Raw genomic sequence first — 27,572 nt, 5'->3', positions numbered from 1 at the left:
TTTCTAGTCCAGATCTCCTTATTCTGACCCAGATTCGTAAACCAAACTACTCGGACCTCCATTATAGGAACTGCCTATAGGCATCTCCCATCTCAAACTCCTACCCTTTCCTATTTCTCCCTGATTGCAGAATTGGTATCACCATCTACCTAGCACCCCAAATAAGATACCTAACAGACATTTGTAACTTGACAGCTGGTTCCCAAAACTTATTGAACCAACTTCCTAAATACTTCTTCTTGCTCTTTCCTCTCACCCCACTGTCTAAGTTTATGCCCTATTATTTTTCATCTGAACTATTCCAATAATCTCCAAATGGAGTATCTGTCCTGATTCTACTCACACTTAGATGCCATCTAATCCCCTTGCTTAAAATCCTCCAAAATCTTATCAGGAATGTCTCCATTCCCTCAGGTCAAGATTCTAAGTCTTAGTTGAGCACAATGACCTGTTCCCTTGATTATTACCAAGTTAATATTTCACTCCTTTAAATACATTATATGTGACTGCCCAAAGACATATATTCATAGTTCTCCTATGTCCTTTAGTTCCTCCTAAAGTCCTAGTACTTTAGTTCCTCCTAAAGTCCAGTCTTTGCATATGTGTTTCCTTCTGCCATATCTGTCCTTCTCCATATTACATGCCCAGTCAACTCCTACTTATATCAAACATCACTTTCATTGCCATATTGTTCCATACCTCCCAGGACGCCAGACATCTCTTAGGCTATGCTCCTGTAGCACTAACAATTATGGGGCTGCAATCACATACCTGTTGGGTTAATAATAAAGGTATCCAAGGGAATAGCATAAGTTCTTCACCTAAAGATCAGAACACACCAAAGTGATACAAAAAAGAAATATACTTAATGGATAAACATAAAATCATTCATAGTAATGCTCAACATTAAATATGAAGACCACAGACCCTTTTTTAGGATGTCTCCTCTTCAGTCAAGAGCTCTCTTATTGAGTTATCAAGACACTCAGCTCTGGGAATCTATCATGATGGTTCAAATAAGGTGTTTTTATATGAGGACTAGATTTTATTAAGATTATGATTATTTAGACAATTGTGATTCTTTAGTGGGTTGCCCCCATACATCTGTCATAGATCACTTTACCATTAACAAACATGATCCAAACCAGTTAACATTCCTGCCCTACAACCCCTTAACATTGTTATGCTATCTGACCTCTGCCACTCCAGGATCTAGGCATTCCCACTGACATTAAGGAATCAAGGATAGCATTTCCTGCCTTCATCCATAGCCTACAGAGGACAGCCACTAGAGCACTTTTCGAAAATGCTGAAGCTATGTTTCCAGCGTATTTTTCAGCTCAGTGCTATGACAACATAAGTGTTCACTGGGACTTCGAAAAGGAAAATAGTTTTGGGGATGGAGAGCAGGACATGCTTAAGTCCATTCCTATATTCCAATTCTCTAAGTTGTTAAATTTATTTTCTTCTCTATATTATACCAGTGAATTTCTGGTCTATTTCATTTAGTGCATGTCACTGTTGAGGCCATATCTTAATCAATTGAGTAAATAGTTAGAAACACTGCCAGCTGCTCAAACCAAAATATTTAACCCAAAATCTGGTAAGAGAACTTATTAAAAAATTCAGCCCAATATAAAATTATACAATTCTCTCTCTGAGCTAGTACCTCCCGAATCCATTCCTCCACATATCCCTCCGTCTTTTGTTGCATAAATTAGCAAAACCTTCCAATTTTTATTCTCCCATATTTGACTTTGCAGTTGCTTCCCTGGGATATGCTAGAATGTGATTCTAATTATTTAGAGACATTGAGGAAAACTGGCACCCCCTGGCAGTAACTATCTTTGCTGAGGTCATAATAGCTTCATCTCACAGGGCTGCTTCTGCTAGCAAGAAAAACTTGGTGGAATTTATGGGTTCAGTATCCTTAAAGCTGTCTATGCCCAAAGTTACTATTCTTATTTCAAGTTTCTTCTATTTTGTAATCAGTGTTCTCATATCCATTAAGAGATCCAGCAAGGCTGTGAATTCACCTACCACACATTTTACCAATTTGCAGGGTCAGACCTGTGTGTCTGATTTGCAACTATGTCAGTCCCTTGATAAGAGGTATGAGATCCTTGTAGATCAGTCATAGAAACTCCCTGGATTTTTTTTTTTTAACCATGACTTGAGCTGTGAATTTTAAATCTGAATCTATTATTTTCTTTCTGTAAGCCCTCCAGCACAGTTAGAAAGAGCCAGCTTACCTTATACAGTATCACCCTATAGGGCAATCACCATACTTCTACGGTCTTCCCATATTAGGGTGACTATATATTCCAGCTTGTCTGGCATCATTCTGCTTATGTCTGTATCTAGGAATTGATAATAACATTTTCACTTTCAGAAGTGTCCCAGTTGGACCATAAGCTATATTTACCCTTCAAGTACCTATAGTCTACCAACAATAACCACTTATACCACCAAAGGACACTCAAAACAACTACAGTGAAAATTTCTTTATAGAATGATGTGAGCTATGTGTTTCCCACTCTCTAGTGCTAAGAGTCCTTCTTGGTTTTCAGCTAAACAAGGCCAAAAAATCAATACTAGATTCCCATATTCTTCAGTGTATGTTCCCTATAACTATCTTTGGTACAAATAAGCACATGAATCAAGATTCTTATTATAGAATACAGAATCTACTCCAGGTATTAAAACAACAACAAAAAATTCACTACAGAGTATTAGGAGCTTATGGAATTCTGAGAGGGCTGGAACCAAACCTATAGTCACAGACAAGAGTAATGCAGCCAAAAGAAATGTCCAACGTAAGACTGTTTTATCAGAAACCCCAATCACTGTCATTCACACTTGGCATAAAAGATGGTACTAGATTGTAAACTCATTACCATAGCTGCCCAGAAGATTCAATTTCTATGTGCATGATCCTCTACCCCACATCGTTCCCATCTGCTTTCTAAGTTTTGTGCAGGTCATGTGTGGAATGCTAGTTAGGGAAATACAAGGTACTTTTTACACATAAGATCTCTTTTGCACACATGGCATATTAGAGAAGCTTTGGTGAAAATTCAGAGGAAGCCAATCTTCAGTATCTGTCAAGAACTGGAAAAGACTATGGAGAAATCCATCTGTAAGAAGAGCAATGGTGGGGGTCACCTGGGTGGCTCAGTGGGTTAAAGCCTCTGCCTTCGGCTCAGATCATAATCCCACGGTGCTGGGATCGAGCCGTGCATCAGGCTCTCTGCTCAGCAGGGAGCCTGCTTTCCTATCTCTCTCTCTCTCTCTCTGCCTGCCTCTCTGGCTACCTGTGATCTCTGTCTGTCAAATAAATAAATAAAATCTTAAAAAAAAAAAGAAGAGCAATGGTGGCAGCAAAATTTCTACTAAAGAAGAGTTTAAGGGACATGATGGCACTGGAAAAGGTTTTAGGGTATCTGCCATGAAGCTGTCTGTACAGCAAGGACACTGTTCTTAGTTCAGCTGCTTATTTCAACTGGTACCTAGGAGAGTTAATGGGGGTCTAGTCAGACAAATGAGACAAGCCTTGGCACTACAACCAGATAGGAAAGAAACTGCAAGACTGTTACTTCTCTTTCACAAATCGAACTGGGGTGCCTCTGAACAGCAAAGTAAATGACAAGAAAGCCCTTGAACAGAGTGTTCTACCATATTGACAAGAGTCTTCCCCAAACAGCTCCGGGAAAGACTACTTCTTAAAACAAATTTTAAAAATTGGGATATAATTTCTAAAAATGCAAATTCACAAAATAAATTCTGAACTTCCAGATAACCTTGGAATTATTATTTCCGTATTATCACATCTGAACTGGAACAAGCAAGAAGGACCAAATATGTTTTCCCCTCTCTAAGTGGCATCACTGGTTTTTTTCTGTCTTCCTAACTTGAAATATGCTTTTGCTTTCAAAGTAGTTTTTGGGCAACAATCATATTTTTCTCTGTGGGGTTCCTGGGACAACTTTTTCATTGTCTCAAGTCTCTCTAAGTAGGCCAGTGGATGCTCCAAAATGTAGTTTCTGCATGTATGTTTTTTTTAATCAAGCCATGAGGCAAACACTTTATATCACAAGTCAAAGAGGATGGACAGAAATAACTCCTTTCAGAGCCCACGGTGGCCTTCATGAGGAAGAGGGGCCTGTGCCGTTACACATAAATTTTGCAGATCTGTGGGCTTCTCAGTTCATAGCACTCGACGCCCTGGCTCCTCAGCAGCTCCTTCTCTTCTGCTGCATCTCGAGATTTCAGCTGGGGGAAGTGGGCTGGAGAGGTGAGGAAATCATAGTGCCGCTCCAGATAGCGCAGGTAGATGAGCATGTGCAGAGCGTAGGCCAACACCAGCAGCAGGATCAGGGACATGGCCAGGCCGATCAGAATGGCTGGCGAGAAGGAGGAGGCACAGTCTCGGGGCTTGGCAAACTGCCTCCCCTTGATGGTGAAGCCTTGGATCTGTCAGGACAAAGAGCTCAAGTGACATATTCTTTCTCTCCTAAGATCTACCTCGCACCTGTGCTGAGGGTTCTGGACTCCTAATTAACCAAATTTAAGACAATGGGTAGTAAGTTCTACTTACTGACTAATTTGAGCAAATGATCTAACAAATGTGAGTGTGCTTATGGGGACAATGAAACAATTTTCAATCAAGACTGACTCAGATACTCTGAGATATATGGTTATCATAATTAAGAGGCTCATGAAGTTCAAGTCTCTGAAGTAAAACCTCTCTTAATCTGATCCTTAGAAATATTCTAGTTCATCTAAAAAATAACTTTGTGGTGTCTCTAAAATTCAAAGTACACTCAAAATTTTATAAATGTTAGCATAAATTTCACAAAGAATCATTAAGTCTCACTTCCTCTGCCTTTGATTCTATTAACAGGAAGTGGACAGGAAGAGTCTCCTAAGAGAAGCTATCATAGTCCCCAATGAGGCAAAATACAGATAATAAAGGCTAACACCTCCCAAAGATTTTTTATGTAGTAGATACTGCTTTAACTCATTAAAAAATCACAAGAGCCTATGATTATGTTAGTACTTAATGGGTGAGGAAATTGAGGCACAGAAAAGTTAAGTAACTTCCCCAGAGTCCCGTAGCAGTAAGTACAGTGAAGATATTTTATATTTCAATTCATTTTACTTTTTCACTTATTTAAGTGCACTGAAATTATAATTCAAACCCAGGCAGTCTGGCTTCACTTCTCAGTTTACAACTCTACAAGTCCGACACCACCACCCACTCTTTATCAGTTGTACCATACATACTTGTACTGCTTTTGGAAGAGCTGCATACCAGCCCCTATTTGCATCCTGCCCAGAGAATGGAAAGAAGAGCTTTCGTACATGTGCGAACGAAGTGGCTCAAATACTTGGAACTAGAAGAGGCTGAAAGGGACAACAGGCTCTGTATCCAAATACGGTCACAATGAAAGAAACTGAGCTACAGGGGAACTACTCTAAACGAGAGCAATCATTTGTAGAAGACAGTTCCCACACCTAGTTGGCTTTTAGAACTGAATGCTAGACAACATCACCTCAGTCACCTGGTTGATTTTACAGAGGTACATCAGAAAACTGAATTATCCATGAGTGCTTAGTGAGAACTCATTTTTATGACTTAAGTGGGTGCTTCGCCATTTTTTCATGCTAAAATGCCTGTAGCCATAGACTAGAGGCCTTGCCCATCCAATTGTCTGTGCACTAGACTGAATCCAAAACCAGCTCCAAAAGGAAACTCTTGACCTGGCTTCTGGCGTCCTTGGCCCATCCCTCTATGCTGGAGGCAAAGTGGCCTTCTCTTCAGACTAGTGCCTGCAGAGTCACGCTCTTGACAAAATGACAAAAGATGGCCTCATCTGATGCTGCAACTCCAGCCAAAGAGAATGTCCTCACATTGACTGTTATTTCATTCTTAAGACTTGGCTGAGAAAAGTATCTGTGGAGAATGCCTCAAGGGTAACTTGTCCATCCATTTTCTGGACTAGTGGTTGTAAACACCCTGTACCTAGCCCGTCGGCAAGTTTTGTTAGGCCCAAAGTTTTGGACATCCTGAGAATTTCCTATTAAAATCCAGACTTCTAGCTTCCATTGAAAAACTGAAGACCCAGCAACACAGCCAACATTCTTAAGAAGTAAAAATTAAATAACTGGAGTTGAATAAACATACTCTTTGTGATGCTGGTTACACTTCACCAGTCCTCAGATGGCCCACCAAAGGCATCTCAGTTTGCCATGCATGTGACATCACGCTACTTTCTTCTTAGAATAAATCAGATGGGCAAAGCCACCTATGTGGAATGCAGCCTTTGGTATATACACACCTGAATCACTATCACTACCACATCTTGCGTGGACTGACCTTGCACTCCACTATGTGCTTATAGCAAAGGTGTTTTAACAAGGCCCACCTGTGACATCCACGGCTGTGTTCGCTGTAAGGCTGCTGTCACAGATACTGGCACAACCCTACCAGCGATGGATGTGCTCCCCACAAGCATGCTTCCAACAGTCTTTTGAACCCCAAGCACATGTAAATGAGCAATTCTTTCTTATAGTGGATGTTCCAAAGCTTCACGGCCAAATCACTGTGCCCCTTCCAGCCAGATCAGACAGAAGGTCTTGCAGTTTTGTGTACCAACCTCACTGGTGGCTCTAATTGTTCTTTTCTTCCTTTGTTTTTCTTAAGCCACGTGTCTTCGCCCATTTTTAAAATATTTTTATTGTAAAATATACATAACAAAAAAAATTGCCAACTTAGCCATTTTTAGGTGTACAGTTCAGTGACATTAAGTACATTCATGTTATTGTGTAACCATCACCTTCATCCACCTCTAGAACTTTTCATCTTGCGAACTTTAAGTCCATTAAACACCAATTCCTCCTGCCTCTCTTCTCCCAGCTCCCTGACAACACCATTCTAATTTTTTGTCTCCCAAATCTGACTACTGTAGATATTTCATATGAGTGAATTCATACAAATATTTGTCGTTTGGTGTCTGCTTTATTTCACTGAGCACTGTATCAAAGTTCATTCGTGCTGTTGCCTATATCTGAATTTCCTCCCTTTTCAGGTCTGCGTAATATTCCACTGCACATATACACTAGCCTTTTCCATGCATCCATCAATGAACATTTAGGTTGTTTTCATCTTTTGGTTACTGTCAATAATGCTGCTATTAACATGGGTATACAAATATCTGTTCAAGTCCCTGCTTCCAATTCTTTTAGGTATATACCCAGAATCACATGTTAAGTCTAGGTTTAATTTTTTGAGGACCTACCACCATACCATTTTCCATAGCAGTTACACCATTTTAAATTCCCACCAGCAATGTACAAGGGCTCTAATTTCTCCACATCCTTGCCAACATTTGTTATTTTCTGTTCTGGGTTTGCTTGGGTTTTGTTTGTTTGTTTGTTTGTTTGTTTTTAATAATAACCATCCTAATGGGTGTGAAGTGGTTTGTGCATTTTTCAAAGTCTGTTTTCTTCCAGTGTTCCTCTAAATCACCCTAAATCATTTCTGAAAGAGATATAAATCAGTCAGTTCCTCTCAATCAGGCAAGATTTTGTGTGAATTATTCCTTGTTTTCAATATTACTTTGTGCCTGCTTCTCTTTTTAAAATGCAAGGGAGAGAAATATGTATAATAAGAATATGTATAATAATTAATATATAAAATATATATTATATATTATAATTTACATTATAATATATAATATATACATAAAATATATAATAGTAATATGTACTTTTAAAATATTGATAAATATACATTATATACATTATAAAGTGCCTCTGAAGTCAGACAGTACAGAATTCAAAATCTGCTTCTACCATTTACCAGTTATATCACTTTGAAAAATTATGTAATCACCAGAGCTTCAGTCATCCCATTTTTAAAACAGGGATAAATGATGGCAATCCTGCAACATTATGATAACTTTCAAAGACAAAGTGTGTAAAATAACCACAAGATTGCTGACACACAGGATGGAGGGGCACTCATAAGTAGTAGTTACTGGTAATCCATGCCTGACACAGTCCTGGCTGTTGCCACACAGTAAGGCCATGACTTTACCTCCATAAAAGAAAGGCCAGAAATCAAGAGGGTGAAGTAGTTTACCCAGGTAGCTGACAAGCAATTTGAAACCAAGTCTTTCTTTCAAACTCCAAAATGCAAGCTCTTTCCCTACCCCAAGCTGCACACCTCTCCAAGCTGAAGGGAAGAGGAAGTAAATATATTTACATTTGGAAAAGATTGGGAAGTGCCCATAAGAGGGACATGCAAAACCATGCCTATTGCAGTGAGTTAGAAGAATGAGTGAAGCTCTTTTCACAGGTTAACAGGACAGAGGAAGTTGACCGATGTCTCTCTGCCTAAGATTCTGGTGGTGAAAAGAAACGTCTATGCCCCCATGCCTTTCCCCAGATACTTTCAAGAGGATCTCTGGGATATTTTTACTTCTTGGCTGACAGTTCCATTCCTGTGCTGCCAAAGCTGTCACCCAGGCTACAGATGTACTGCTTATCTGTCCTGATAGGATCACTGCTCCACTCCCTGAAGGAAATAAAATAATTATCCAACAGTTCCTCTCCCCAGAAGGGCCTCTCACTCCAGGAAGTGTCAGTCACTGGGCTTCATGCCACAGCTTCCCTCCAGTTTAGATTGCTGGCATTCCTCACTGATAATTATTAGTGGCTGCATAAATGTGAATGTAAAAGCGAGTCGGGGGGTGGGAGGCAGTGCGTAGGGTGTGGGTAGTGCACAGGGAGAGTAATATTCTATCCTATTCCATTTCATGACTTAGAAGATAAAGAAAAAATACCAATATTATTTTAAAGGTATCCATTCCTCTCTTTTCCTTAAACATCTGTATTTCAGGTGTTTTCCAACACTGGATTTCTTTGGCACCAAACAGACAGGTACACTGAGCATATGTTTTAGTTTATTACCTGGAAATCAACAAACGTGACCTCCCACAGGCTTGACGTATCATCTGTGTAGCTGGGCAACAAGAGGGCATCATACCGCTGCAGGCTGCTGACACGCTGGCAATGGTAGGAATAACTCGACGGAGCATATATGCCAGTTGCATTAAAAGTTGCTTGGACTGAATTATTGAAAATAATCTCAACTCGCTGCAGACTAAACCAGCTCTGGAGGTACAACTTGTTGTAATTGGTAAGGGTGAATCTGAAAATGGTTACAAACAGTATTACTCCTAAAGCACTCTGATATTTGCTGACACAGGAAATCATCTATGAGCAGTGCAATAGCACCCTCTTTTGTCACGTAGTAGAACTGGCTCAGAGAGTTTACGTCTAGTGCTAAACCTGTCTCCTAATAGGTATGAATGAAAGCAAATGATAGGGCAGACCCCAAAAGTGAATAGTACAAATTCCTTCGAAAAGAAAAACACAAAAAGCTTTTATATTTTCATTTTTAAAATCAAAACTTGATTTTATTATTGCAAAAAAAAGTTGAAAAAAACTAAGTTCTAAACTAATATAGAATTAGCTAAATAATGGTCAAAAATAACCCAAAGAAAGCTTTTACTGCATCAAGCACCCTTCTATGTTCTTTATGTGTATTTTTTTTAACATGAAGTAGACACTATTATTATCCTCATTTCACAGGGGAGGAATCAAAACACAGAGGGGTTAAATAAATGGCTTGTGCAAGTCTACTTGGACATTGAGTATTGGAGCTGGGCTCCGAATCCAATTTGAGACGAGAGCCTTTACTCTTAGCCATTTTAGAATGGAATATTCCCCAGCAATAATAAAGTTATAATATGCCATGATCATTTTTTTCATTAAAAGAACAAATAAATGTGTAATTGCATAGAAAAAAAATCCAGGAAGGACAGAGATCAAATGTTAATAATGATTACAAATACTGGTTAAATTATGAATGATTTTCAAGTTCTTTTTATAAAGAGAAGTATTTTCTGATTTTTTTGTTTTGTTTTCTTTTCTTTTCTTTTCTGGTCATGTATCGGGCTCTAAGAGACCAGACCCTGAGACAATGATGTGAAGAGAAGGAAGTATTTGGGGGAGGTAGTCCCAAATTTATTTAGGAATTCAAAATATGTCAAATAGGGAAAAGAAAAATGACAGAGGAATGGAAGATACCCCAAAAGGACACATTATTAAGCAAGTTTCCACTGTGGGCAAGTGGGGTTTGACACTCATGGGGTACATTGGGAATGAGGGTAGTTCACATGCCTGTTATCTGACCCTTGGTTGAGGGATCTGGGGTATTTATACACTTCTTTCAGTCATTGGTTCAGAGTTGCTCGGGTAGGGATGGGAGGCAGTGTACCCCTTTGGCTAAAGAAAGCTTTTATGCAAAGAAAAGCTGACAATTCAAAGTTAAGCTGGTAGACTACAGTGCTCTCAAATGGAAAAGCTCAAAGTGATATAGATGGGGTACTGACAGCATCTACCACATTCCTTTATCATCAGAAAAAAAATAATAAAGCCATTTTCCTTTTGAGGAAAAAAAGTGCTAGCTGAATAAAAACTACTCATTCCTATATCAAACAGATATGTATTTTTTTATATGTTTCCTCACCTTGTGGGATTCTATTTTCCTTATAAATTTTATCTAAAAGATGAGGACATGTATTTTCTAAATTATTACCAGTGAAACAATAGTGGTTCCATGAAATATAGGCAAATATTCTGAGGAAAGAGCTTTCCAAAGTAAACATAGGAAATGAGAGGTTCATTAAAGTCACCAAGTGCTGCAATCTTCCTTAAAAGCATGTCTTCACAGTTACTTTAATATACAAATTAATACTGTGAATCTCTAAGAGAAGAACATGGTATGCAGTTTTCCTCAAACACATTTGACCAGAGAACCCCTTCCCTGGGGAATCTTATAAATATTTTCACATAGCATAAGTGTTCCATAGAACACAGCTTAGGAAAGACTGTCCTAGCACATCCTGCTGCTTTTTCAAGTAATGTTAAAGACACAGCTGTTTATCTCCACTAAAAGGTTGGTCCTATAGGAACGGAAACATTTTATTCTTATAAGAAAAAAAATGTAATGCCTTGAAGTCATCCCCCACTCCTGGAGGAGTTCCTAACTACTTGAATAAACCACTGTTGGCAGATGCATTCTTCCAGACATAAACACAGCAAAATGGAGGCCTGGATTGTCTGCTGGGAAATTCAGCTACAGAGACTTTATTTGCTATTATGAAGTGATAAGTGTGATTCATTGTAAGCCACGATATAGAAAATAACTTCAAACCAGAGATTCGGTTTTGGAGCTTTACATATATTCTTTGCTCAGAGGAAAAGAGTACCACATTTTCAGGTTCATGTGATTTCTAAGACCTAACTGAAGAAGGAAAAATCAATACAGATGCTTTGGTAGAAACTAAAGAAATCATTCCTATAGGATCCCACCATAATATCACTGACTCTGTGTAGTTAGTTATATGTGGCATTTCACACGTCACTGCTTGGCACATAGTGGGCCCTTGATACTACATGTTGAATGAATAAATTACATGGAGCCAATGTGAAGGGCTGAACCTATGACACTTCAAAGTAGTATCCACACCTACCTTATATCAAGACCTTTGGGAATTTCAGCATCACCAAACTTCAGAGACAAACTAAGAAAACAGAAACAACACAGTCCATCAGAACAGAAATAACCTTTACTTCATAGTACACTAAAAAATTACCTCAAAATATAACTAAAATAATAAAACTTACAGAATAAACATATAGCAATTTTACAATCTTGAACCAGCCAATAGTTTCTTGAAAAAATATAGAACCATAAGAGACTCCTAATCATAGGAAACAAACTGAGGGGTGCTGGAGGGGATGGGGGTGGACGGATGAGATAACTGGGTGATGGACGTTAAGGAAGACATGTGATGTAATAAGCACTGGGTGTCATATAAGACTGATGAATCACTGACCTCTGCCTCTGAAAACAATAATACATTATATGTTAATTTAAAAAAACTAAAAAATATAAAAGTATTTTATATTTTTATATAAAAATATATAAAATTTATATATAAAATTTTTATATATAAAAATATATATAAATTTATATAATTTATATATATAACAAATATATATAAATTATATATAAGAATATAAAAGAACTATAAAGGAAAAATTGATATACTGGACTTCCTTAAATTCAGAATTTTTACTCTTCAAAAGACAGTGTTAAGAAAACAAAAATCTTAGCCAAAGAACAAGGGAAAATATTTCCACAATACATATAGACAAAGAACTAGTATCCAGAATATAATTAACTAACAACTCAATAATAAGAAGACAACTTAGTTTAAAAATAGTGAAAAGACAAGCACTCCACCAAGGAAAGTATACATATAGCTAATAAATACATGAAAAAATGCTCAGCATCCTTAGTTATCAGTAAAATATAAAATAAAACCACAATAAGATGAAAGCATCATGGTACAGTAATTGAAATAATTAAAACTTTTTTTTTAAGAACCTACTCTTGGGGTGCCTGGGTGGCTGAGTCGGTTGAGCACCCGACTCTTGGTTTCCACTCAGGTGGGAATCTCAGGGTCGTGAGATCAAGCCCTGTGTCAAGCTCCGCAATGGGAAAGGGGCTTGCTTGGGATTCTCTCTCTCCCTCTGTCCTTTCCCCACATTCTTGCTCTCAAAAAAGAACCTATTCTTAAGCAATTAATATCCACATTATTGACACTTTTCTGAAAGTCAACACAAGATTTCCTGGATGTGAGACAGAGTATTACCAATTCATAGCAATAACCACATTGGTTCCCCTTTTAACCCAATTCTTGTGCCTGGGCAACATGATGAGAGTCAGATGTCATCCTGTTCATACTGTGATTTGTAATATAAGTGAGGAACACCAAAATTGTGAGTCTGGGAGTTTATGTAAGAGAGAGACAGTGGTTCCCTTTGAGAGAGGGAAACACTTGCTTCCTTAGTGTCAAAGATTTTCCTTGGCATACCAAAAGAGAAGAGTACTAGGTACCTACCTCACAATGTAAGCTGATGAGTTTTATCAGCCTTTGGATGGGAATAAATAGTTTACCATAAAGGTGAATGTAAATTTGTCTCTAAGAAGACGGCAAGTAGCCTCTGTATGTTTCCAAGCACTGGAATGTTTCCATGGTTCTGAGGTTCATTACTCCTTGACAGGAAACACATTCATCTAAGGTGGTTAATCTCTTACTAACTCCAAGGCTTATTTTTTATAACCCAAGTCCCAGTCAAATTTGTTCAGAAATTACTAATCATGAAGAAACATAAAAATATTTTCCTTACAATCATTGACCATACCAAGTGTCAGCAAGAATGTAAAGCAAATGGAACCTCCTCATACAATGCTAGTGGAAAGGTAACTGATACAATGACTTTAAAAAAACACTTTGGCAGTTTCTTAAAAAGCTAAACATACACATACCATATGATCTAGCCATTCTACTCGTAGGTATTTAAGAAAAAGGAAAATATACACTCCTACAAAGACTTGTACATGAATGTTTAAAGCAACTTTCCTTAGAAAGCTATCTAAACTCTGGGGCAAAACCAAATTTCCATCAAGAGGTGGACGGATAGGCACTTGGGTGGGTCAGTTGGTTGGGTAACTGCCTTCGGCTCAGGTCAAGATCCTGGAGTCCCAGAACTGAGTCCGGCAATGGGCTCGCTGCTCAGCGGGTAGTCTGCTTCTCCCTTTGACCCTCCCCCTCTCTCACTGTTTCACTCTCTCTCAAATAAATTAATTAATTAAATTTTAAAAAAAGAGGCGGATGGATAAATAAGTTGTAGTCTATCCATATAATTGAATACTTACTACTCAGCAGTTAAAAAGAAACATCACTTTGACTTTGATATGTGTAACAATGTAGAAGAATATAAAAATATCATGTTAAGTGAAAGAAGCCAGACTGAAAGAGTATATACCATATGACTATATTTATTTACTTATTTATTAAAGATTTTATTTATACATTTTGGAGAGAGTGTATGAGAGCAGGGAGGGGCAGAGGGAGAAGGAGAAAGAATCTGAAGCAGACTCTGCACTGAGCACAAGAAGGGCTCAGTCCCACAACCTCAAGATCACGACCTGAACCAAAACCAAGAGTCAGACATTTAACCAACTGAGCCACCCAGGTGCCCCTATATGATTATATTTATATAAAATTCTAGAAAATGCACACTCACCTATAACTATACAGAGCAGACCAGTGGTTACCTGGAGGGGTGACCTGGGAGTGGCAGGAGGGAAAGATTACAAAGGGCACAAGGAAACTTGAGGGTGATGAAAATGCTTGTTGTTTTGATCGTAGTAATGGTTTTGTGGGTGTACAAATATGTAAAAACTGATCAAACTGTGTACTTTAAATATGTGCAGTTTAGTGTATTTTATTAATATTTCAATAAGGTTGAAAAATAAGAATGAGAAAAAGCTAAAGAACTGAAATGAGAAAATGTGAAAATTTTAAATACAGAAAGGATATGCAGCTATGTGACATTATAATGTAGAGAAGTTATAACACCGCAACATACATTATAAAACCAAAAAAGCAAAAGTGCATAACCATAAATGCTCAATTACAAGCTTGGAAACAATATCACACAAATGTAATCTCATTAGTTTGGTCCTACCTATCAAGAAATAGAAATGTCAGTGATTGAGCTGAAATTTATTATCATACTATTTATGGGGAAAGGGGAATATTTTGTATATTTATAAAATAAACCAGATAAAGTTACTAAGAGAATTATCTCTATTTCCTAACACTGTAAGCTTAGATACATTAGAAGCATTCATTTATGAACTTTTTTTTTAAAGATTTTATTTATTTATTTGATAGACAGAGGTCACAAGTAGGCAGAGAAGCGGGCAGAGAGAGAGAAGGAAGCAGGCTCCCCGCTGAGCAGAGAGCCCGATGCGAGGCTCGATCCCAAGACCCTGGGATCATGACCTGAGCCAAAGGCAGAGGCCTTTAACCCACTGAGCCACCCAGGTGCCCCCATTTATGAACATTTTATAAGCTGATTTATTCAGTAAAGCAAGTCTCCAAAAAGGCCTTTCTCTAAGAATATCTCATAGTCTATTACAAAGTACTTAAAATACTTTAATGAAATAAAATTTCTTTCTTGAATAGTATTTTACAAATTTGGTCACTAACTTTAACAGAAATTTCTCTACTTCTTCCAAAGAATCAGAATAGCTTGGCTATCCATAAAATGACTGTGTAGCTGATGAACTAAACCTCAAAGCAAGGCCATACTGAATCCACCTAACTGCTGTCCCCTTTTCCTGATGGAGCAGCTCCATGGCCTCTAAGCTTGTGGTACTCCAAGAGCTTTCTCCAGCAGTCATGATCTCAGTGAAAGCTGCTAACATGCTCTGCTGCAGAGTAAAGAACGTGCCTGATTTCAACACAGCAAATTCAACAACCATTCAGTGAGACTCTCCTAAGTGCCAGGCACTGCACCATAACCTGGGAACATGAAGGAGAAATACAATCTAGCAAGTCACTCAAAAGAGACCTGCTTTTACTCTTCCAAGTGTCCCAACCTCCCACGTTTAAAACAGACTCTGAATTCTTCAGACCATAATTGCCTAAGTTCAAAATACCCCCAGATGCTCGTATTATGCTCTGTTTGTAGGGCTTTCACTATTTAGAAAGATTTCCGTAGCAAATCAGTCTGCCAACACTTTGCCTTTCCCTGAACATTGTGTTTCCAAGCACTAAAACAAGGTCACCTTTTTTTAATCTGTGCTTTTGACCTTACATGGTTATGTCTTTACTTGGCTTTATTCTTTCAGCAACTCCCTCCCTGGTTCTTGAGAATATAAGATTTCCTTGCCAGCAGAACAAAGGCATCTCACTAACATCCATGATTCACAGGAATGAGGGATGGTCTCAGTATCTGGTCCCTGCATGCCTCATGTACTGGGAAGCCTTTGATTCATCCCCATGGGTGGGCTGTCCAGGATGTCCACACACTCGCCTGGACAGGACTCCAGGAGGTAGATGTTGCTCACTCAGGACACATCCTAGTAGGATATGTAGATGCTCACCAAGCAGAAGATCAGGTCCCACCAATCATTCCTTTGTGCGTCCTGAAAACCAAAGCTTCCCTAGGTCCCTTCACCAGGTAACAAGGCATAGGCACTATTTTACTCCAGTTATCATTAGTATGTTAGGAAGATAATATTATTACTTTGCATAGCACTTGAAGAGTTCTCAAAGTTCTCATGCATCCATTTCCCAATTTGATTTTCACAATGCAGTGAGACAGAGCCAAGAAAGAGGATGTAAAACATCATTGTTAAAGACTAATTTTAGGGGCACCTGGGTGGCTCAGTGGGTTAAAGCCTCTGCCTTCAGCTCAGGTCATGATCCCAGGATCCTGGGATCGAGCCCTGCATCGGGCTCTCTGCTTGGTGGGGAGCCTGCTTCCCCACCTCTCTCTCTGCCTGCCTCTCTGCCTACTTGTGATCTCTGTCTGTCAAATAAATAAATAAAATCTTAAAAGAAAAAAAAAAGATGAATTTTAGGTCCCAGCTCTATTACCAAATAAGTTGTATGATCTTATCAAATTTCTTAACCTCTACGAGCCTTGCTTCTGGATGGTAACAGTCTGTGACTCAATAGTATTGTGAGGAATAACAGATATTGTGCCCGGCCCAAGGCAAATGCTTCAGGCCTATTACAACTAATAAATGCCATCATCTCCATTCATAGATGATGATCCTATGGTGTCTCCTATCTGTAAAGTCACAAAGCTCACTGGCAGAACTGGCACTAGAAGCCAACTTCTCATTCTTTCAGTCTCTGAGTTCCCAGTGATCATTAAGATTTCTAAAACCCAGCAAAAAAAAAAAAAAAAAAAAAACAAAAAAACAAACAAACAAACAAACAAACAAAAACACTGTGGTGCTCTGATCTTCCCCACAAATATCCTGGGGTAAGAATAAATGGAATCAAGGCAGGCCAGTCAGCCACAGACAGGCAAGATGATCCTCAGGCAATCAGGCTCTCTCCAGGCAGTTGACCACAAATAAAAAGCCCTGTAGGGAATTAATTAGAGCCCAAGGATAAAGTCCTAAACGCTCAGGAGTGCTGGAGTCTCTGGTAGTCTGTGTTGCCACAGAATAAACAAATCTGGGAGGACTCTGGATGCTTATACTTAAAATTTCCTAATTCCCTAATAAGAGATAATCATTCTGAAGAGCAAGATACTTACTAAAACTTGTAATATTAAAACAATCCATTTTTACCCATCATCAATAATTTTTAAATGAAAAGTAAAGTTCAGTAGTAAAAAAGTATTTCCAGCCAAAGTATATAAAATGAATACACACACACACACACTCACACACACACAGAGTATACAAAGCATTCTGCCCATCTAAACCAGGCCAGGACAAATGCAGACAATCTTCCAAAAGCTTTTATTATACCAGCAAATGTTGAAAGCAAGATTTACAGAAAGCAAGTGGGATATGCCAGACTTACTCCTCGACCAAAACAAATACAAGCAAAAACTTTTGCTTGGATGACTAGAAAGCAGAGAAAGGTACTGGAAATTGATTTCCTCTTCAAAAGGGATATTTTTTAATCTGCTTATCTCAAATCAAAAGAAATTATTAAAATCATTTTGAACAAATGTCCTAAAGAATTCTCTGAAATACAGCCATTCAAAGGTACCCTTGTACATTTGCAAATTGGCAACGTTCCACTACTTCAGAACACTCCCTAGAAGCAGAAATCTGCCCTGGCTACAATCAGCCTTATCTTTTTTTACCCATTGGGAAATGTATGCCTCTGCTGCATGATACATGAGTTCTTCCTGCTAGGACAAAAGTCGTTGGACATCTCACATTTGGAGTTGATACCAAGCCTGGAATCCTGTTCATTTTTCAGAATGAATTTGGAAAACCTTCACTTTCACAACCCTGATTTTCCTCAAGGCATTGTAACAGGAGAATTGCTTGGGGAAAAGTTTTTTTAAATTAATTTCTGATTTTTTTTCTTTCATTTTAGACATTAAACATTTCATCAGAGATGTGTTTCAAGTTCACTATAGAGGAACCTACTTCCGTTTTCTGAAATGTCAGAAAACTTGGCTTCCCAGTTAACAGACTACAATTGCTCTAAGGGTCTCCTCAAGCAAAGCAGTCAACTTACATGGCACTTTCTTCACTGCAGTTTGAGTTGCTAATGTCCACTGTTGTCTTCTGGCCAAAAGCTTCATCTGTAAGGTCCAGCCAGGTCTGATTCTTAAATTTTATTGTTATTCCTTTGGCCCAGAAAAGAATGCAGGGAATTCCATCCATGGAGACATTAACTGGGCTATGGTGGCTGAATGCATTCCAAGGTTCTTTTTCTAAATGTCCATGTCTGCTCAGAGTGTAGCTGAGAGTCTAATTAACCAAATAAACAAAGTTTAAGAGACAGGTTTGTTTCCACGGCACAATACGCTTCTTGGAGCAAAAGGACTTATTTACAACCTGTTGAAACTTTTATCTCTCTCACTCCAGAGTCCATGCTACTGTGAGACAAAGGAGATGACAGGTGGGCCCATCTTAATCATTTAACAAGCCTAAACTGATAGGTATACCTGAAAGGTATACGAATCTACCTATACTACCTACAATTTGGGTGCTTCTACAAAGCACCCAAATTGGAAACGACTAAATTGTTAAAAAAAAAAAAAAAGCCAACTTTACAAATAATAATAATAGCAATATAGACTTCAAAAAGTTACCAGGCTGGGAGAGATAATGGGGATGAATAGGTGGGACACAGATCTTTAAGGCCACAAAAGTATAATTCTGTAAAATACCATACTGGTAGGCAGATATCATCATACGTTTGTTAAAACCCACAAAATATACAACACCAAGAGTGAATCTGAATGTAAACTATAGTCCTTACTTAATAATATTGTATCAATATTTGTTCCTCGACTTTAAGAAATATACCACAATAACACAAGATGTTAAACAAAGGGGAAACTGGAGGGGGAGGGATTGAGGAAGCATATGGTAATCTTCTATTTTGTTCAATTTCTTCTGTAAACCCTTTTAAAACTATTAAAAAAAAAAAAAAAGTCTAGTAATTAAAGACAAAAATTCACCATGCCATGAACTAATGGTAGTAATTTATCTCTTCAGGAAATAGGTACCCAAATAAGGCAAGATTTTAAAATTAAGAAATTAACGTGCAAACAAACATAACAAGAGGTTTCTAGAATCAAGCCTAATTCTCCAGACCACTAATATCCAACAGAACATTCTGCAAAATTGGATAGTCTGTATCTGCACTGTCCTGTGCAGCAGCCACTGACTTCTGTAGCTATTATGGTACTGGAAATGGAGGCAGTGCAACTCAGATTAATTTTTAATTTCACTTAACATTACTTCATTTGAATTTAAATTTAAATAGCCCCATGTAGCTAGTGGCTATTGCCTTGGACAGTGCAGCTCCAGATCATGGAATATATAAAAACTAGCAGGGTCTTCTAACGTCATTCTTCGTCTTACAAAATCTGAGACAATGCACTTCATTATTGAAGTCACAGATATCTGAAAGAAGATCCACTTATCTAGATCAACTATTCCATACCAATTACTCCAATATAAGTACAGCTAAAAGAGAAATTAAAGGGGTAGTAGCAATCCAAGCTTACCAGTAACCAAAGATAAACTCTCACTATACTGATCCTCTCTGGACAGCAACAAAAGCAAAACTGAATATTGTAATGAAAATACACAAGAGCAAGTAAAACTTTAGTTTTTTATTTACTAGAAGACTACCATAAACCATTCTCCCCCCAAAGCTTAAGCAAGAATGTTAGTTATTAAAAAATTATTATTTATATTTTCACATTTTTTCTGACCTAATTCAATTGTATTTAAAAAAAATTTTTTTTTAAAGATACAACCTAGTTTTCTAATATATCCTTACCTGAGTGATTGGTACTGTTGTGAAATTCTGGATTGGATTCACATCTCCATTACTCTGCTTATCTGTCAAATAAATGATATGAATACAAAGGCTAAATGTCACTGATTGATTAATGTACCTGAATGATACTAAAATGCTAAGCACTATAAAATATACGAGGCTTGGGCCTCTTCTGGCTCATAACCTTAGAATACACCAGTTTAAGAGATTTTTACATGAGATACCCCTGCTCCAATCACCATATTTATAGAAGCCCAACACAAACAACACCCTTTTCCTCAACCCTTCAAGGAATCATGCCAGCAAATACAGTTCTTACCATTTATAACCACTTCTTTATTTGAAGATGTTCTAGAGATGAAACTAGAAAAAACAAAAATAAAAAAAGATGCTGAACAAAGATCTATATTTCAGATTTCATAGGAAGTTTTAAGGAGGATATTTGTTTATTACATCTCAAGAGAAGACAGAAACTTAAAAGAATTCAAAACTGTCCACTTTTTCCTAGTGAATTTCTGATTTTAAAAAATAATACATGTTCTTCAAAGAAAATAAGGAAAAGTCAGAACTTCTTAAAATTTGTAAATATCAACCCTAATTTTATCCATTGAATACTATGGTTGAGGGCCTACCAAGTGCCAAGTAGTGTGCTAAACACTGAGGTCTAACCAAAATAAATAGTAAACAAATAATCAAATAATGAAGCATAATAAAATCTTTTACAATGAAATTTTATACTCATTGTACTGTTACTATATTAAAGCAAAAATATTCAATCCTTTTTATTAAAAAAAGACACTCAATTACCACAAAGCTATTTCTGAAAATTATGGGGATTTAAATTATAATGTATATCCTTCCAGGTTTTTACTCTACACACACACAAAACACAGAACTCTAAACACACAATGCACATAAATTTACTTTTTATAAAACTCAAAAACAGGTATATGTAAACATCCTGCTTTGGAGCCTGCAAAATTTTCTTCAACTTAAAAATATATCACAAATATTTCCTTATGTAATTATAACTTAGACCCTAACTTAGAAGATCTATACATCTTTTATCATAGAGTATTGTGAACACATACAAATATAAATAGAAAAACATAAGCCCTCTTCCCACCCCCAGGTACTTGTAGCCACCATCCAGCTTTAGTAATTATCACGTTATAAGCAATCTTGTTTCACCCATGAGCTCACCCATTTCCCCTCTCTGGTATTATTTTGAAGGAAATATCAGATATTATATGATTTAAGTATGTATTTCTAAAAGAGAAGGGCTTTTTATAATAATAGCCCAATTACATCTAGAAAATATTAATAATTTCTTTAACATTAACTATCATATCGGGGCTTAAATCTCTAATTGTGTCATAAATATCATAAAAATTTTGTTTATTGTATATTTAAAATTTTTCAGAACTTGTACCTTGTAGTATATAAGAATGTAGATCAAATTCTATACTTAAGAGATTGCTATCCAAGACCTATATAAATAATTATTATATTAACTCAATATACTTACAATTAGAGAAATATATATACATATTACATAACTGGTCCATATGCAAAACATAAATTTTAGCTCAAGAGTTACTAAATCTGTAACATAAAATGCTTTAAAATGAATTATGTGGAACCAATTACACAATGAATGCATCATTCTCTTGGCAATACAATCTCTATTATCTAATGAGAATTTCTGAAGATGACAAGTCGGTGACCATGATGTCTACTCATTGTTATTAATAAATTCCTGCATGTATACAAACTTATTCTCACTTTATCAACTTTACTGAGATATAATTTAAGTACAATAAACTACACCCACTCAAATGTGTATAATCTGATTAGTCTTGGCATATGCATATATCCATAACATACCACCATAATAAAGATACAGAATATCTTTACATACCACAAGTTTCCCCATGCACTCTTGCAGTAGAGAGATGTTCCCTCCACCTTCAGCCACAGGAAAACTAAAGAATTGCTTTCTGTCACTATAGTTCGCATTTTCTAGAATTATAAATGGAATCATATATATTCTTCAGTGCTCGGCTTCTTTGTCTAAACATAATGACTAGAATTCATTGGGGTTATTATATGGATCAATATTCCATTCCTTTTTATTGCTGAGGAATGCTTCCCTGTGTGGATATACCACATTTTGTTTGTGTAGGCATTCACCGATGGACATTTATGATGTTTCTAGTTTGGGGCTACTACAAATAAAGATATAAATATATTTGTGTATAGGGCTTATATGGAATATTTTTTTGTTTCTCTTGAATAGATACTGAGAGGAATGGCTGAGTCATTTAGTAAAAGTTTAACTTTTAACAAAACTCCCAATCAATTTCACTCTATGAGCTTTTATGTGGACCCACATTCTTGTAATATATTTGTACTGTAAATGTTTGATTTCAGCCATTCTCATACGTATGGGCTGCTATCACATTATAGTTTTTCATTTCCTGATGACTAACGAGTGAGCATCTTTTCTCATGCCTATTCAACATTCATGTATTTTCTTATGTGAACTATGTGTTTAAATCTTTTATCAAATTTTTAAATTACGTTAACTGTCCTCTTCTTATTGAATTGAAAGAGTTTTCTGCACGGGTACAAGTCCTGTGTCAGATATACGTACTGAAAACATTTTCTTCCATTCTGTCTTCCTTTTTCATTTTCTTAATGGTGACTTTCAAAATGGAAACATTTTAATTTTCATAATGTCTAATGTATTTGTTTTTCTTCTTTTATTGTCTGTGTTTCTGAGTCTAAACCATTTCCTTAACATAATGTCACAAAATTTTCTCCTGTGTTTTATCTGGAAGTTTTAAAGTTTTAGCTTTTACATTGAACTCTGTTACCCATTTTAAGTTGTACTTATGAGATGAGGTACTTGTAATATTTTAGAGCTTGGGATAAGGAAATCATCCTATTAGTTTCCAGAAATTGAAAACCAAACCAAACAAAAAACAAGAATCACGCAAGGATTCAGAAAATATATCTCTCACACCCTTTCACAGAAGCTAAAGGAGGATGTGCTCTAGTAAACTGAGAGGAAACCAAGAAAGAGGAAAGCACAGGCACTAACCAACAGAGGCTCTAACGTAGAAGAGTGAGGAGAGAAACTTCAGGATGCCGACTGCACATCAGACCTAGGGAGCATCAATCCAGATCAAGAGGACAAAAGAGCTCCAAAGAGGAGACCTAGAGGGAGGGCTCTAGGTAAAAGGATTTGAGATGCTACACTACATGATAGCTGAGGGGACTTGCGAAAAGAATTAAGGATACATATATTTTTTCCTCAGAGGTTCAGTTGGTTAAGCATCAGACTCTCGGCTTCATCTCAGTTCATGACCTCAGGGTTGGGAGATCAAGCCCCACATTAGACTCCGCACTTGGCATAGAGTCTGCTTGAGATTCTCTCTCTCTCCCTCTCTTTCTTCCCATTCCCCTTCTCTTTCTCTCTCTCTCAAATAAATAATCAAAAAAGAATACATATATTTTTAAATATTGCAAATGAAAAAAGGTAATCTTTAACTTAAGAGAAAAGGAAAGAGCTGTACAAAGGAAAAAGAAACAATTATAGTAGGCTAACTGGCTTGTCAGTAAATAATATGTGCATAGTCACACTGATGCCAGCATAGATTTACCTGAAAGTAGTAATGTTACTATGTATTAGAGGGGTGGGGGGGTATGAAGAAAAGAAAGGTGAGGGCAGTGTTGGAGGCAAAAACTTGTCACCAAGAATAAGAAGTTGTTAGACAATGTTGAAAAGGTATATATTGAGGGGTGCCTGGGTGGCTCAATAGATTAAGTGTCTGCCTTCAGCTCAGGTAGTGGTCCCAGGGTCCTGGGATCAAGCTCCACATCGGGCTCCCCACTCGTGCTCTCTCTCTCACTCATTCTCTCTCAAGTAAATAAATAAAAAAATCTTTAAAAAAATAAGATAAAATGTACAAAGTGAGAAATCCCCTACATATATTTAAATAATGTGGCAGGGTTGTGGATTGTATGGTTGTCCCCAACTCCCTGGAAATCATCCGAGATGTATATATCCTTGCCTTTGGCCATTTGCTTTGCAGTACCTCCCTGTATGTAGAGAATATTTCCTGCCCCACAATAAGTCTCAGCTATGTTTCTTGGTCAAGTCATCGGAACATGAGTGGAAGCAACAGTGTACCAGCTCTGCAGAAACATTTCAAGGTGCTACATGTGTCTGTCACCTTCTTGTCCTCTTCTGTCTGCCATGGTAATGGTGGGCCCAAACAGGTACTGCTGTTTCAGTCTAGGTCTTGGAATGACAAGACATGGGAAACAGCTAGATCAGGCCTGCAACAGCCACTGAACAGCTATCAACAGGTAACATGAGTGAGAAATAAATGTTTGCGATCATATGATTCCGGAAAGCTGAAGTTGTTTGTTACTAGAGAAGCTGACTAAATGGGAGACACTTCTTTTTCGATAATTTATTATGTGTCTTGGTAACACTTGATTTTCCTAAAACCATGTACATACATTACTTTGATGTTTTTTTCTAATTTATTCGTTTTAAAAAGATGACTTCTGGGGCACTTGGGTGGCTCAGATGGTTAAGCATCTGCCTTCAGCTCGTCATGATCTCCTCCAGGTCCTGGAATTGAGCCCTGCATCAGGTTCCTGGCTCAGCACAGAGCCTGCTTCTCCCTCTGCTTGCTGTTCCCCGCCCCTTGCCCCCGCCCCGCTTATGCTCTCTCTGGCAAATAAATGAATAAAATCTTTTATAAACACACACACACACACACACACACACACACACATATTTTCACATCACTACAAAATCTCTGAACTAAAGTAAGAATTGTAAAGAATTAACTGGTTAAAGTTATCCATGTGAATAAACTGAGGAACACTGGTTAAAAAAATTTCTTTAAAGAAAAAAATAAAGAAACAAAACCTATATTGTCTCTAAAATATTCCAGTCCTTGTTCAGTAAAAGGGATCTCTGCAATACCTTTGAAAAGTAATCAAGAGCCCGAAGCTTGTAGTGGCTGGTGCCATATTTTTTAAAATACGCGGTGGTCCCTCATGAGTCTGCAAAGTAATACCTTCACGAAGGTGAAGGTGAAACAGCTCTGTCATGGCTCTGTGCAGGATGAAGACCACATTCCCACCATTGGCCTCTGCGGCCCGGAAAGAGGAGCTAACTATACTCACCTCAGCTGACCTCTTACCCTGTCTGTTCTAGCTAAACCAGTAGTCTTTAGTTCAGCTCCTTGAAGGCTTCATGTTTCCTTCTTCTCTCTTAAGAGTCTTAGCATTTGCTGTTCTCTCCACCTGGAATGTTCTCTATCCTCCCCTTCTCCTCTTCCTCCCTTTGCTACAGATCACAGCTTAAAAGTCACTTCCTGGGGCGCCTGGGTGGCTCAGCGGGTTAAGCCGCTGCCTTCGGCTCGGGTCATGATCTCAGGGTCCTGGGATCGAGCCCCGCATCGGGCTCTCTGCTCAGCAGAGAACCTGCTTCCTCCTCTCTCTCTGCCTGCCTCTCTGCCTGCTTGTGATCTCTCTCCATCAAATAAATAAATAAAATCTTTAAAAAAAAAAAAAGTCACTTCCTTAAGAGCACTATTTCTACCATCTCAGACCAGTTAAGATCCGCCTGTTAGACGCGCTCATAGCCTCCCACACTTTTCTTTCACAGCATGATTCACTTTGACTAATAAGAGTACCTCCTCCACCAGATTTAAAGCTTCATGAAGGCAGGGACTAGATCTGTTTTGCTCACCATTGTAGACCCAGTACCTAGCACAGCACCTAGCTATTTAGAAGTACCAAGTATTAAAAACATATGTGCTGGGGCGCCTGGGTGGCTCAGTGGGTTAAAGCCTCTGCCTTTGGCTCAGGTCATGATCCCGGGGTCCTGGGATCGAGCCCCGCATCGAGCCCCGCATCGGGCTCTCTGCTCGCCAGGGAGCCTGCTTCCCTTCTTCTCTCTTCTCTCTCTGCCTGCCTCTCTGCCTATTTGTGATCTCTGTCAGTCAAATAAATAAATAAAATATTTTAAAAAAAACCATATGTGCTACATGCATGAATGAATGAACAGATTTAATAAACAAAGTCTGAAAGAGAAGTAGAAAAAGAGAGATCACAAAGGATGCTGTGTGAGAGACAAAAGATTTTCTTTTGTTAAAGGAATTGTTTAAACCTAGTTTGAGGAAGCAATATGTAAAAGAGTGGTGACCCCTACTCTCTCTAAGCTTAGGAAACAACTATTAATTTAAAATACAGTCATCCTTCCTAGAGACTTAAGACCCTTGAATTGACCCATAAAACTGATATATTTTAAATTTCAGATCTATGATTTAGAAGACATTCACAAAATAGCAACTGTTGTTTCTTTCATAATAAATTAATATGCTACATTATTAGATTCAAATGATCATCAATTGATGTGATTTCTAGGGTCCCTTCTGAAGCTAAGATTATTTAAACCCATTAACCTTGCTTCAAAAACAGAATTGGGATTTTTATAGTATTTGGTGTACATTTTACCAGTGTAATACACAAATTAGTCATCTCTGTAAAAACAAAGTAAGGAAACCTTACTAAGCTTTAATAACCTAAGAAGTATAGGTCTCTTATTATTTGAAAATGAACTTGAGGGAAAGCACTAACTGATTTAGAAACAATGGGAAAAACAAATAGGATATGCCTGTACTTATAGTTTTTATCAGCTGGTGACTTAAAGATTCTTTAACATGAGTTTTGGCAGACCATCCTACTTGGCGCTATCCTTTGTGTTTGCACTAAATTCCCTGATATTTATTGTAATGACACATGATGAGCAATTAGGAGACAGAACATAAGTTAAGTGTTATTCAGATTCTGAATATCTTCCCTTATAGATAAATCTCTATAGTCTCCCTCACACGGATGGAAAGAGCTAAAAGACAAAGGATACAGAAATAGAAGTTTTGCTTGTTAGTTTTCAACAGTATGTACTCCAAACAACTACTGTCTCCTACCAGTTAAAATGATTTGACACCTTTTCTTTGAAGAACAGGTTATGTGTTTCTGAGGTTTTTAAATTTTTCCTTGTTCTCTTCTCTTGTAACAACAGCAGGAGAAAATCATCAAATGAATATTTACTTGTAAGTATAAAAGAAACCTGAACACTGATTTGAGTCATTTTCTCACATATATACTTTGATACATAATACAAATGCTTCTTGTGCATTTTTAATAATTCTTGCCTCTTATAATAAATACTGTATTTTCATCTCTTATTTATAAACTCTAGTTCAATGATTTTATTAGCTACAGAATGATCTAATCTAACCAATTTGAATTATAAACAAATATTACTATGCAACAATATAAAGAAATTACAGAACCATCTAATTTCACACTTGTGTTGAAGTTTACAGATGCACTGAATTAAAAAAAACGTGCAGTTACTCACCTTACATTCTTCCTGGCAAGTATCTGATCCAAAGTTAATGAAAATCCTATACATAAAAAGATAAGTGAAAAACTAAAGAAGATTTTTCTTCCCATCAAGAAATGAATCAATTTCTTCAA

At 37.4% G+C, this 27,572-nt stretch overlaps 1 protein-coding gene across 1 annotated transcript; it reads right to left on the bottom strand.

Annotated features, from left to right (window-relative positions):
- Positions 1 to 3,358: 3,358 nt before the first annotated feature.
- On the bottom strand, positions 3,359 to 27,572 carry LOC125100874 (V-type proton ATPase subunit S1-like protein). Its single transcript, XM_047731359.1, has 7 exons — positions 27,454 to 27,572; positions 20,317 to 20,360; positions 19,998 to 20,059; positions 18,216 to 18,451; positions 11,607 to 11,657; positions 8,977 to 9,217; positions 3,359 to 4,473 (listed from the first exon to the last, which is right to left on the bottom strand). The coding sequence occupies exons 1-7, from the start codon at positions 27,546 to 27,548 to the stop codon at positions 4,171 to 4,173; spliced, it is 1,032 nt and encodes a 343-aa protein (XP_047587315.1). The 5' UTR covers positions 27,549 to 27,572; the 3' UTR covers positions 3,359 to 4,170.

The sequence above is a fragment of the Lutra lutra genome, chromosome 5 (assembly GCF_902655055.1).
Source record: "Lutra lutra chromosome 5, mLutLut1.2, whole genome shotgun sequence".
Taxonomy (NCBI): domain Eukaryota; kingdom Metazoa; phylum Chordata; class Mammalia; order Carnivora; family Mustelidae; genus Lutra; species Lutra lutra.
Note: the sequence above shows the minus strand (reverse complement) of the source record. Positions and strands in the feature narration are given on the sequence as shown.

What these genes read in the sequence shown, in the direction of transcription:
- LOC125100874 (XM_047731359.1), bottom strand. Translation starts at nt 27,548, where the DNA reads ATGGGAAGAAAAATCTTCTTTAGTTTTTCACTTATCTTTTTATGTATA. An exon ending in TAAAGAAGTGGTTATAAATG is followed by an intron (nt 20,060 to 20,316) that starts GTAAGAACTGTA and finishes TTTATTTGACAG; the next exon opens with ATAAGCAGAGTAATGGAGAT. An exon ending in CAACAGTACCAATCACTCAG is followed by an intron (nt 18,452 to 19,997) that starts GTAAGGATATAT and finishes TTGGTTAATTAG; the next exon opens with ACTCTCAGCTACACTCTGAG.